Consider the following 14,000-nt stretch of genomic DNA (forward strand, 5'->3'; position numbering starts at 1 on the left):
GGATTATATTGATGGAAACCAATTCTCTGCCATGAATCAACATCTCCGGGGTAATGATTTCTGGAATGCTCTCTCCTGAAGAGTCCCTAAGAGACTCTTTAAATGAAATTGGCCTTCTGTTCACCAAATGTATAGTTTTGTGAACAATAAAATCAAAATCCCGAAGGGGAAGAACATTATTGCGTATTGCTCCAAATAATAAGCGCTTGGTTAGTTTCACACAAGACTCTACTAACGAGCCGAGTTGATTACATCCCTTGTAATATTGTTCAAATTTAAAGGATTTAATTCCATGTTCCTGTAAATATGCATTTGTCTCGTAATCGCTGAGGAAACTAGAGATCTGATTTGCACCAGCAACGAACTGCGATCCCAAATCAGACAGACATAAGGAGGGAATGCCAAATTCATATGTATGAAGTTGTAATGCTCTAATAAATTCCTCTGAAGTTAAATCCATACAAATTTTCAAGTTAATAGCCCGAGACCACAGACACGTAATACATAACAACCATACCTTGACAGTATTTCCTTGTTCATTCTTTATTTTAAATGGACCCATATGATCAATAAAAATCTGCCTGTACGGTACGTTTTCAGGATTAATCCTGAACTCTGGGTAATGACTTTGATTTAGTTTAATTACCCTCTCATTTACTCTCTTACAAGTGATGCAGTTTGACAGAACTTTCTTCACAGTCGAGTATATATGGGTAATCCAAAAGTTTCTTCTAAGTTCCGCCAACAAAGGATAACAACCAGCATGTGAGAGCTTCACGTGCAATTCCCTTATAATCAGAGGAACCAATATACTGTCCTTCGATATTAGCATAGGATAGTTGAATTTGTTAAGATGTTGGACTTCCTTCAATCTTCGGCATTTACTCTTTACCCTTACCATGCCATCCGAATCAAGAAACAAGTTCAACTGTGCAACAATGTTAGGCAGATTCTTCAACTGCTTCTGTTTTGAGTGAAAATAATCAAAGACATCTGGGAAGTGAATATGTTGATCCCTGATTATAATCTGCCTACAGGCTTCATCATAAAAGTTAAAGCCTTCATCTTCAACTTCAAAATGATCTAGAGCTGGATGTTTACTTTTAAACTTAGATTTCAAAATGCTGCAGAACCTGAGCACCACCGCATGCACTCTCACAGCCTTCTCAAAACTAGAAACCCTATTAAAAGAGAAAAGATGTTCCGAGCCCACATGCGGAGGTGAACAAGCACTACCACAATTTGCCTCCACTTTATGCACTCGTTTTGGTTCAAATAATCCAGGTATATGAAAAGACAATGTGCTGTCACTACAGATCACATTGCTTTCGCTCTCTGTAATGAACTTAGGACCAGTTATATAGTTTGTTTTCATCAGCTGCCTAAAGGATAAAGGTCTGGTGATGCAGTCTGCTGGATTATCTTCTCCAGACACAAAAGAAAATTTCATACAAGAATCCTCACACAGCTTATTGATATACTCTAACCTATTGAGTACAAAGGGTTGCTTTTTTTGTAGTTTGTCAAGTTTCAAGGCGTAAGACTGCAGCCAGGTCAGTACCACCAAACTGTCAGAGTAGACTTCACATCCAACTATCTCAATAGGATCAATGCAACCAAATCCTGAAAGTTCATTCTTCAAATCCTTTACAGTTTCAACGGTTAATGCAAGAGCTTGCAATTCCAAGCTTGGTATGGATTTTGACTCCAATTGTTTACTCACCAGTTTATTTCTTGCTAAAATAAAGTAGATCTTATTTGTATTTAAGTTATACAGATACACTGCAGTGCCAAACAGAACCTTACTACTATCAGCAAACCCAACCAATTTATATTTGTCAGTACGAGCACCAAAATTCCGTGGGAACTCTACAGAAGGTGCAGAATTGGCCTGCTTGCAGATATTCTTCCATTCATTGATCAACGGAGCAGTAAGTTTTTCATCCCAATCTAGTTCTGGTCTACACTGCAATCTGTGTAGAAACAATCTGGCTCGATTCAGTATAGGTCCGTTGAAATTAAGAAGATCGAACTGTGAAGCTATAGTAGATAAAACTTCTCTTTTTGTTGATGAATTTATATCCAGTTGTATGGGTTTTGTAGACAATGTATCACTCATTCGATCCCACTCAAGTCCCAGCAGTTTACTTTTTGTTGGAGTCTCTGTTTCCTGAATTTTGTCAATATCTTTCTGTAATGACATGTCATTAGACAAAAACTGCTGAAGTGAAAACTTATATGGACTGAAAATATCCTCCAACATTGTATACATCCACAACAAACACTCCGACGTTTCTGCCGTAAATGCACAGTTGTCCATATAAGACAACTGATAAATGGTTCTCTTGAGTTTCATCAATGGAAAAGAATCATTCGTAGAATCCAGTATCAATATCTTGTATAATCCAAGCATCAATAATGCAGGTGAACATCTAAGTCCAAAAGGAAGTCTACTATTCTTATAGCCAATAATTGAAAAATCTCCCTCTTCAAGATTTCTAAACCACAAAAAACAAAGGCGATTTTGGTCGACTTCCTCAAGACCTATATTGTTGAATGCCTTCTTTATATCAAAGCAACATAGTTTGCTTCCGAACCTCAAATTGATAATGGAAGTGGAGAGTTTCTGATTTAATGCTGGACCTGCATGCATAGTTTGATTGTGATTCATACTTCCTTTGTCACTCAAATTGGATAGGAACACAACCCTACATTTTGTGGTCTCACGATCAGGCTTAAAAATGCCCATAAAAGGCATGAAACTGGACTCTGGATGCTCCTTCTTGAATTGATCTAAATTTTCAATTCTCTCTATTATTCCAGCATCCGCTTGCTCCTTAAATACCATATTTATCTGCTTCAGTTTATCATCTAAATTTCCTTGCAATTTTCTTTGCAGGCTTGACAGTATTTTCTCTGATATATTGAAGTTATGTCCCAAAAGGTGAGAAACTCTAGGGTTCCAGAGTAATGGCATCACCAGCCTCCCTTCACTATTCCTTGTAGTTTTCTCTAAAACGTAATTGACCAACTGAGTATGGGATTCAACAGTTTTCAGAGTACATTGAAGTCTCTCTATGTAATGCTTGGTCACAAACAGAATCAAGTACATCCTTGTCAATATCAACTAACCCACCGACTTCATCATCCTCTCCTTCCAAAACAAATGATTCATTTCTATTTTCGATTTTACCAAAATCTATATTAGAGGTTTGATAAAACTTAGCTTCTTCTGAAGGTAGGTAGTCTGGGGTTCTATTAGTTATTGAAATGTAGGAAGACGACGAGATTTCAGGGGCATATGGTAAATAAGGCAGATCATGTAAAATAGTCTCAGTTGCTCCCTTTAACACTACACCATGAGGAGTTCTTGAATATATAGATTTCTCTCCGAATACAATTTCAGTCTCAGGTATGCAATAGCTGGATTTTGATCCCAAAATAAGCAGGATATCAGAAATATCTTCTGAACCATCCAAAAGTCTTGTATCTGCCAATTTATATCCTTTTGACAGAAATCCATTAACAACTCTGTTCAACTTGGGAAGATTCAAAGTAATATTATATTAGGAAGGCACAATGCATAAATGACTCTTGAATCCCTGTCAAATTTCATTTCCACCTCGACAATTTTGGTGTCATAACTTCTAGGGACATTGATACCATTCACAGTAAGTTTAACACTCTCTCGTATGACTGGTAGATTCAATCTGCTTGCCAACTCTTCAGATATGAAATTGGATTGACATCCACTGTCTTTCATCAAAACGCACATTGAAATCCACTTATGTTACACGTGAAGGTTGGAAGAATCGTATCTCCCTCACTTGAGTTATTCAATGCCTCTGTAATAGTAGTAATGTTATTCTGGGATCTTTCCGCAGGAGTTTTAGCCTTTGTGTCTTTCTTGCCCTTGTTTTTTTCATGGAAATTTTTCTTGTTAAGGTCCAGATTCTTTTGACCAATGTCATTGGATTGATTTCCCCCTGGACGAGTGCACAAGTAATTCCAATGAAAACCTTTGCAATTTACACACCGATCTCTAAATTTGTATCTGCACTTTTCAGTAGAATGTGATGCCAGGCCACATCTAGTACATCCATCGATACTCTTCAATTTCTCAACTTTGGAAACCGGAGAAATAAAGTTCGTACAATCTCTGATGTTATGGTTAGCCTTTTCTTGGACTGTGCTACACAAGGAGCATGGATAACATTTTGCAGTAACTCCACTAGTTCCCTCTGGTGTGAAGTTCACATTTATTGCCATATCCACAGAATGATCTGTTACTTTCCCTTTCTTCTTATGGTGATGGTATCTTGTGCAGGCAGTGAAGAAGTTATCACCAATCTCTTCCATTGAAGGCCATGTATGGTTAGTAATATTTATCAGTAAATCCCTGAACTTCTCATTCAGACCTGTCCACACAAAGTATTGCAAAATATAATCAATAGTAACATTCAACTTACGGACATTCTCTATTATACCTTTAACTTTGGATACATATTCAAATGGGTCATCACATTTGTCCAAGTTTAGCTCAGATAGCTGCTTGATGGTGCTGAATTTCTGAACATCTGGAGAAGCAAGTGCCTTTTCTAAGAGCTCCTTTGCTTTACTATATCCTTGGTTATGAGACTCCAAGGAATCTATCAAAACCAAGGCTCTTCCAGTTATCTGCTGCTTTAGGAGTAAAAGCTTTTCGTAGTCAGAGTATTCATACCTGTTGATAACTGCCTCAAATTGAGATAGAAATTTAGTTAGATCTTCGTTCTCTTGACCAGAGTATCGAGGTAAAGGAGCCGTTGGTCTCTTCAAAAGGGGAAGAGCTGGAGTTGGGGGTGATGGTGTAGTCGGTACAGGCGATTGGAGCTTAAATAAACACGAACGTAGTTTGTCTTGATAATTTTCACAGGTCTCCAATTCCTCCATCAGTTCACTTTCGTTTTCTTCAGAACTCCATTTTATACCCTGTATTTGAAGATCCAATTCCTTCAAACGTGCCATGTTGTCAGTCAACTTAGACTCAAGTGCTAGCTTATCTGAAGCTTCAAGTAAGATGAACTGATCACGTCGATCAAACGACTCCGTAACAGACTTTCTTACAAAACTTCCGAGAAGTTATTAATCTCTTCAGTTCAGTCATCTTGACTATATATAAGTAACAATAGACCACAGTAAAACAATAAAATGCAGTACTAATATAAGCAGAAGTGTATAAACAGTAATCACAAAAGTAACTTAACGTAAATTTTATGCAAATTATCACCTTGGACCCAAAACCAAACCTACCTCCGGGTAAACGCAGTCACCCACTCAACTTCCAGATCCTGTCACGGTCGCCATGTATAAAAATGAATTCTATACAGATTTTAATGATAAGGTAACTTATTAAAATTTGGATAAGTTAATATAGGAATATATAAATAATAAAGTATAAGTTACAATGAATTTAATTGTAATGTATATAATCGAACCACAAAAATAAACTTCTGAATGACAAACAAACACTTGACGTGAACCATAAGGATAGAAAGTGAGTACTTGGGCTGCATCATCCGGAGGCCAATGAAATGAATCCGAAAGTATACAAACACATCTGAAATAGTGAACAAGAGGAATTCTTAAGATTTCATGTATGAACAGAATCGGACGCAACTACCCAATGAAATAACAGCCCAAAAGTAAACAAGTAAAATGTAAAGTATATTCCTATCCCAGTAAGCAAATCGTCAAAATAAGAGTAAAAACAAACAGAATTCAATACAATTAAATAGTAAATTGACTAATGAAATACAATTAAACAAAGTAACTAGAAGTATGAATAAGTATGTAATTCACTTATATGTAAGGTAAGTATAGGTAAGGTACGTATAATTTGGATAAGTATAGATAATAATACACTTATCACATAAGCATCCATTAAAGCTGCAGGAATAAAAGTAAAGATCTGGACAGTTTAAAAAACAAAGAAAAAATAGCTTTTCTCTCACCTTGTTTTTAGTGTGATTTAGGAGATAGGTAAGCGGGTTCCCCTTTGGCAGGTCCGGGTCCAATGGTAACTTGATAGAATTATTCCATATTTGCGTAACACATGACCGTGATGCAAATGATAAGATCCATATGTCACTAAATCACTTCAAAGTTAATCCACGGTAAGTATGACTGGAACTTCTGCTGAAGACTGCTGTTGTTAAGTTCTTGACAGGTACTGCCGGTTCTTCGTCACTCAGTAAACAAAGAAAACATTTTCCGCATTAAAATTGGTGGTTTGTTTACGGCAATAACCATTTAAAAGGATTAGACGAGAAAAGCTATTTATTAAAATTACGTTAATTTTAAAATTGACTAGTTAAGTAATTACATAGGTAAAGTACTTTAATACTGATGCCGTAGTGATAATGCATATTTTTTTTAGAACTAGTAAAATTGTGTGTGAGAGAGAGAGAGAGAGAGCGAGAGAGAGAGAGAGAGAGAGAGAGAGAGAGAGAGAGAGAGAGAGAGTTCTCTTTAGACCGATACTATCAAAGGGGACATGAAAGCGTCTCTCGTTTAAAAGATCTCGAAGCCGTCTTGGGTATTTACCGGCACTCGAACATTCTGGTGTCTATTTGAGAAGCATCTAAGGTAATCTCTTCCGTCCATACCCTCTGGCGGCTTAAGTCGTAACTTTCTCGTTTGATTTCTCGACGTTAAGTCCCATTTTTTATCCTTTCAAAAGAAGGAGGTGATGTGACGGTAATCTAATGGGTCTTAGGAAGCCCAGGTGTCTTAGAGACTATTCAAAGAAGAGGGAAAGAAGAAGAGCGGGAAGCTCTTTGTAAATAGGTCTTAAGAAGGCCAGGCGTCGCACAGGTGATTCAGAGAGGAGGGAAAAAATGAAGAGCGGGAAACCCACTGTGAATGAATGATAGAAAGTGGGAATGTGGCATATTCCTATCACCCTTATTCTATATACCTTGGGTATGACTACCATGCGCCTGTCGAAGAGACTCTCGTGCCACGCCCAAGAGGGGGCTATCAAGAATCACGCCCGCACCAAACATCAGGAGGCCATCTCCCGAGACGTCATAATACATAACACGAAAATCATCGGGAAGGCCCTGATGCCCGTCGTTGCGCCTGCTGGAGGCGCTCCTCATCCAGCAATAAAACCTACACTGAATACAACGCAGGAAGAATTTCTCCTCCCTATGAGTATGAGAAGACCTGCCACCAACAATGACACCACCGATCATGACAACTCTATGGAAGACAACGCCCCCGAACGAGGTACTCCTGCAGCCGATGGAAATCAAATTAGCCGTGACGTCCCACAGCGTAGCGCAACGCCCATCAACGTTACAGCGCCGCTCAGGAGGTCCAGATGGCTGCAGGATCTGCTGCAACGCAACCATCGGCTCGAAGAAGTGGCTTGAGACCTGGCTCAGGCAACCAATGAAAACGAACACTCACCGCCACCAGCCAATAGGAGACAAGCATGGGGCAGACCCCCTGCTGTCAACCACAGATATAAGGAGGAGCAAGAGCCCGTGCTGACACAAGGTCAGCTTAATCAAAAACAACACACATTAAGATCAGTCCACCCTCAGCTTCCCAGCCCGAGGATGTCTGGCAGCTCCAGACGAAAGCTCGCTTTAAGAAAAAGAGAGAGAGAGAGACAATCATTAATGACTTTGATGACTATGGTATCATAGTTTATCTGTGAAATTCAGATATTACACTCCTATTTTGACCCTGTAATTGACCGTGACCTCTATAGGCGCTCTACTAGCCTCTTTAAGTAGCACGGGAAAAGCCGCTATTCGCAAAATAGAGAAGAATCTCTTGAGTGTAACGCTGCTGAAGTAGCCATTACTTTTAATAATAATAATAATAATAATAATAATAATAATAATAATAATAATAATAATGATAATAAGCGGTACGAGCACCAACCTGGAGTGATAGAAAACGATCAGGCAAAGATCCTCTGGGACTATGGTATCAGAACAGATAGGGTGATTCGTGTAAATACACCAGACGTGACGTTGACTGACAAAATCAAGAAGAAAGTATCACTCACTGACGTGGCAATACCATGGGACACCAGAGTTGAAGAGAAAGATAGGGAAAAAGTGGATAAGTATCAAGACCTGAAAATAGAAATAAGAAGGATATGGGATATGCCAGTGGCAATTGTACCCATAATCATAGGAACACTATGCACGATCCCAAGATCCCTGAAAAGGAATCTAGAGAAACTAGAGGCTGAAGTAACTCCCGGACTCATGCAGAAGAGCGTGATCCTAGAAACGGCGCACCAGTCGAGTTGGAGGACTGTGATAGAAAATAAAAATAATAATTCATCAGGGTCAATTCCTTTTACTGTACCTTTGTTCATATTCTCTTTATTCCATATTGTTATCTACGATTATTTCAGCCCTTTTTACCCTCAATTTCCGTTTCAGTACTGCATGGCCTCACAGGTGCTATAGTAGATTCCCATCAACCGCGCATCTGATGTCTATGCCAATCCCTTACGACGCTCCCGATTGGCTGTTGATAAGCCAATCACAGGGCTGGAAGCTCTGTATCTCTCTCGAAAGAGTTCTCATCTCTCCTGAGGTATACATCTTTCAAAAGTATTCCTCAGGAGAGGCGGAACATACATCCTGCCTATGTGAACTCTCTTGAGAGACTAAGTTTCCTACGTTGTGATTAGCTTATCAAGTCTCTTAAGAGTTCACATAAGCAGGATGTATGTTTCACCTCTCCTGAGGGATACTTTTGAGGTTTCGAGAGAGATAAAGAGCTTCCAGCCCTGTTATTGGCTTATCAACAGCCAATCAGGAGCGTCGTAAGGGATTGGTTAGACATCAGATGCACGGTTGATGTGAATCTACTATAGCACTTGTGAGGCCATGCAGTACTGAAACGGAAATTGAGGGTAAAAAGGGCTGAAATAATCGTAGATAACAAGATGGAAGAGAGAATATGAACAAAGGTACAGTAAAAGGAATGAAAAGCGTTGAAAGTAGGGACATACGGAAGGGACTGTAATGCCAACAGTGCACCGAGTGAGGAGCACTGACATCGCTAACTCACTACAAGGGGCAAACTAAATACTATAATTATGTCCTCTGTAAAGTTACAACATTGAAACTTACGATCGTGTGTGTGTGTGTTTATATATTTAAGTGTGTTAAGACATGTGTATCATTTTAAATTATATTTCTCTTATTAAATTTTTCAAGGTATCTGTTTCTGGTGTTGGGAGATGAAATTTTCAATACAGAGGAAAGTTAGTTACGTGAATTTTGGTATAATATACAATATAGCAACAATAAGAGCACGAGAAATCCATTGTATACATTAATACCTTCCTGTGTTAATGTTGTTCCTCAAGGTTACATCTCTTCTGTAATAATAATAATGATAATAATAATAATAGTAGTAGTAGGGAAAAACTCTCTATCGCGACAGTATATATAATGTTCTAAAAGTCCACAATAATACAAAGTATTAAGAGTCCTTCCCTGGGTTCATCTTCAGTCTAAATAAAGATGAACCCAGGGAAGGGTTCGAAAGCTTTTTGTAAAGTCTTAAAAATTATACACGGACTCTTAATACTTTGTATTATTGTGGACCCTTTAGAACAAAAATAATAATAATAATAATAATAATAATAATAATAATAATAATAATAATAATAATAATAATAATAATAATAAGGGCACGGTTGGTTGTATAAAGTTTAGGTGTAACACCAAGCACTGGGGCAGCAAAGGCCATTCAGCGCTTACTGTATAACTTTATGAAATTATAAGAAGAGTTATATCAAATAAAGCAGGTTTATTTCTTTGAGATAATTTACTATATTTTGAAGTGGGGCATTTTCTCCCAATAGTTCTTCAAGTGGCATGTTATATATGTTGTTGGATCTTCGTTTTCTTTCGAATTTATTGCATTCAGTTAGCAGATGACGGACTGTGACCAGAGTACGACAATGGTCACAGTAAGGGGCCTGTCTTTCCTCCCCTTGCAACATCAATTATTAGTGTGTTAAGTATGTGTGTCCTATTCTTAATCTTGTTAATATGACATCTCCCCTTCTTTGACATTGTGGTCTATTCCAAGGTTTTACAGATGATTTAATATGCTTTAATTTATTATTTAATTCTAGCCATTCTTTTTCCCATTTTGATTGACAGTATTCATTTATTGTAGTTTTAATGTCATTGTAAGAAATCCGCATTTTTTTGATAGACTCCTTTTTTACTGCCTTTTTGGCTTCTTTATCCACCTCTTCATTACCCTTTATGCCCACATGGGAAGGGACCCAACATAGTTTTATATTTACAGATTTCCGTTTTACTATTATATCTATCCACTCCCTTATTTCTTCAATTACGGGATGAGACTGTGTATTGTCTTAGCGCTTCTAAAGCACTGTAAGAATCCGAGTATATTACAAAGGTATCGTTTGCCTTCCCCACCATAAAGGTGTGTTTTATAGCCTCTAATATAGCATTTATCTCAGCAGTGAATATCGAGCATATTTTGGGAATTTTTTCCCTTATTTTTATATTTTTTGTTACTACAGCATAGCCTACACCCTCCTTCGACTTGGAACCATCTGTATAAATACCAATATCCCGTTTATGTTTTTCCTGGTGTGACAGAAATTCACTCTTTAATTGTGCATCGGTTACCTCCTTATTAAATGTTTTTTCACAGATTTCTATTTTAGCATGTCTCCACGGAGGTATTTTAGATGTTCTATATCAGGTTTTAATCTATTCTCCAATGGTTTAGAGGCTCTTGGTTTATTGTCATAATTATTTGTTATGTTCTTCATATATTTGGTGTTTGGATTATCATTAAGGTTATTTATTTTAGCTATATATTAATCCAATTTCTTCTCTTCGTACTTTCAGGGGATCTATTACCTGCTATTCTACATACAGACTTTCCACGGGGGAAGTTCTGTAGGCTCCAGTGCATAGTCTAATACCCATGTTATGTATGACATCCAGTTTTTGTTAATAGGGTTTTAGAAGCACTACCATATACTTGACATGCATAATCAAGTTTACTTAGACAAATAGCCTTATATACTTTTATCAGAGAGGTTCTATCAGCACCCCAGTCTTTATGCGCAATTACTTTTATTATATTTAAGGATTTTCTTACTTTTATCGCCAGTTGTTCTATATGTTCTTTATATGTAAGTTTTTTATCCAAGTATTAGCACCAAGGAATTTTATCTCATCCATCATTATTCAATTATATCCCAGTTAATTTATGAATAAAGTAGGAATTAATTCCTGTTTTTCTTGAATTTTGTAAATCTGACCGCTTTAGTTTTTTGCGGTGAAAATTTTAAAACCCTTGTTATCGGCCCATTTTTTTATCCTATTTATGGCTGCTTGCAATCTGTTGGTTATGTCCAGCGCTTTTTCACCGCTACTATATATGACGAAGTCATCTACAAAAAGGGATCCTTGGACTCCTGGTGGGATCATTTCCATTATCTCATTTATTGCTATTGCAAACAACGCCACGCTTAGTACACTACCTTGGGGGATTCCTTCCTCCTGGATAAATGATTCAGAGATTTCTGCCCCCACTTTGACTTTTATGTATCTTTCAGATAGGAATTCCCTAATATATTCATATAAAATTGCTCCTATTCCCATCTATAAATTTTTTTAAAATCCCTCCCGTCCAGGTGGTATAATATGCCTTCTTCTCTAAATCAAAAAATAAAATCCTCCCCTCCGGTGGGTATCATATGCCTCTAAATCAAAAAATACTCCTATTGGTTTGTTTTTACCAACCATTGCATTTTGTATCTCTCTTGTAATCATTAAGAGGGGATCTATGGTACTTTTATTTTTTTTCCTGAATCCAAACTGTCTGTTTGACAATAGCTGTTTGTTTTCTAATACCCATATTAATCTGTTATTCACCATTTTTTCAAATACCTTACTTATACAACTAGTAAAGTTGCTATTTGGGGCCTATAGCTGCTTGGTGACTCTGGTCTTTTTCTGGTTTTAAGCCTGGTATGATTAAAGATTCTTTCCAGGTTTTAGGTATGCTGTGAGAGTGCCATAATTCATTTAAAATTTCTAATAAGAAGGTTTTGCTTTCATCTGGTAGATTTTTATCATTTCATACCTAATATTGTCTTCCCCTGTAGCTGTTGGACTTGCAAGTTTCAGGACATTTTCCAGTTCTTCCATGGTGAAAGGAAGATTATAGATTTCCTGATTATTAGATTTTATTGGTATTGGGACAATTTTTAATTTTTAATTGGAATTTTTTTGTATAGTTCGAGATACTAGATGTTTAAGCATTTACCCAATTCATTTGCTACTAGTTTGGGGTTTTGGGGAAATATAGTTGTTTTCTACTTTTAATGTAGGTAATGGTTCTGGCCGATATCTAGCACCCTGCAGTTTATTTATTTTCTTCCAGATTTCTTTGTCTTAGAGTTTTAGAATTTATATTATTAGTATATTTTTTCCATGAATTTCTTTTGGCTATCTTGAATATTCTTTTCTGCTTTGCTTTAGCTCTCAAATATGCAATTCTATTGGCATCACATTTATGTCTCAGATATCTTCTAAAGCATGGTTCTTGTTATCTTCCTTGCCTGCTTTTACATTCCTCATTCCACCAGGGTACCAGTGGTCTAGTCGGATTGCCTGAGGTAACTGGAATAGTTTCATTTGCTTTATCATCTATTGTTTTTACTAGATGTTCATAAGCATCTATGTGGTTTGTAGTCAGATATTTTTTTGTTAATCACCGTTTTCTCTTTATATAAATTCCAATTTGCTTCCTCCATTTTCCTCTTCGGTATGTATGTTATATTATTATTATTTTTTAGCTCAATTTGTATTGGCCAGTGGTCACTCCCAAATAAATTATTATTTACTTTCCAACTGAAATCTGTGGCAATTTCTGGGGAAAACATAAAGTGATGTCTATTGCAGATAAGGTATTATGATAAACATCAAATCTTGTTGGAGAACCATCATTTAAAATAATCAAATTTTTGTTATCTATAAAATCTAGGGTGGAAACAGTGTTTCCTCTCCTGTGCAGATGATGTACTTCCCCCACATGGGATGTTTGGCGTTGAAGTCTCTATAGGTAACCGGTTTTGGATTGTTCTAATAGGTAAGGTTTTGGTTTTATTGTTCTATTAGATTTTCTAAATCTTCCACTTGTAATGGTCTATTATTTCCAAGATGATCTATTAAGCGACTTTTCTAAAGAAATGGTTCCATGTATATTGAGCATATTGTTATTTTTTTTCCAGGAATACTTGAACTGCACATGCCTGTATTACTGAGTGAATTCCTAACAGGTTGGCATTTGATTGAAGAATGCGTTATGATTGCAGTTCCTCCTTGCTGTTTGTCATTTAAAATTGGTGTTGATTTCCACACATTATAATTTATGCCAGCATTGAGAACATTGTTACCTATTTTAGTTTCCTGTAAGCAAATGATATTTGCATTACATTCTCTAATTAATGATTTTAAGTTTTCATTATTTGATACGTATCCTCTAATATTCCATTGTAAAAATAGACATTTTAAAAAGGTTTTGGGTTTTGTTTTAATATCTTTATTTGTTTTCCTGAACTTTGAATTTTATTGAAGTTGTATAATTTTGCTGTACTTTGTTCTTCTTTGGTGGGTGATGTATTTCTGCTATTGTTTCTTTATTGGCTGAAGAGTCTCAGGTGTTCTTTTTGTTTATTAAGGGCTGCATTTAAATGGCTTTTGATCTTGGGTTCTATTTCAATACTTTCTTCAATTTTATCTGATGTTTTAACTTTCTCTTTTATTTGGGTTTCTCTTTTTTCATTTTTAGTTTGCAAAGCCAATTATTTCGTTGACTTTGTCTTCTCGGTATTCATTTTTTTCCATATAGATTTTGGGTCTTACTGATTGTTTGATTTGTTTCTTGGATTTGGGTGGGGTTGTTTCAAGTAGTCT

At 36.6% G+C, this 14,000-nt stretch overlaps 1 protein-coding gene and 1 long non-coding RNA gene across 2 annotated transcripts in view; both read right to left on the reverse strand.

Annotated features, from left to right (window-relative positions):
* The window catches only part of LOC135199424 (uncharacterized), a 4,692-nt gene extending 1,660 nt beyond the window's left edge, over nt 1–3,032 (reverse strand). Inside the window, exon 1 of the mRNA XM_064227446.1 lies at nt 1–3,032. This exon is cut by the window's left edge and continues 1,101 nt beyond it. Coding sequence (XP_064083516.1) covers nt 1–2,977 — 2,977 coding nt within the window. The 5' untranslated portion in view covers nt 2,978–3,032.
* A 2,403-nt stretch (nt 3,033–5,435) lies between these two features.
* Nucleotides 5,436–6,139, reverse strand: LOC135199200 (uncharacterized). Its single transcript, XR_010310971.1, has 2 exons — nt 5,994–6,139; nt 5,436–5,599 (listed from the first exon to the last, which is right to left on the reverse strand). It is a non-coding gene; the product is annotated as an uncharacterized LOC135199200 (long non-coding RNA).
* Between the last annotated feature and the right edge of the window lie 7,861 nt (nt 6,140–14,000).

The sequence above is a fragment of the Macrobrachium nipponense genome, chromosome 25 (genome assembly GCF_015104395.2).
Source record: "Macrobrachium nipponense isolate FS-2020 chromosome 25, ASM1510439v2, whole genome shotgun sequence".
Lineage (NCBI taxonomy): Eukaryota > Metazoa > Arthropoda > Malacostraca > Decapoda > Palaemonidae > Macrobrachium > Macrobrachium nipponense.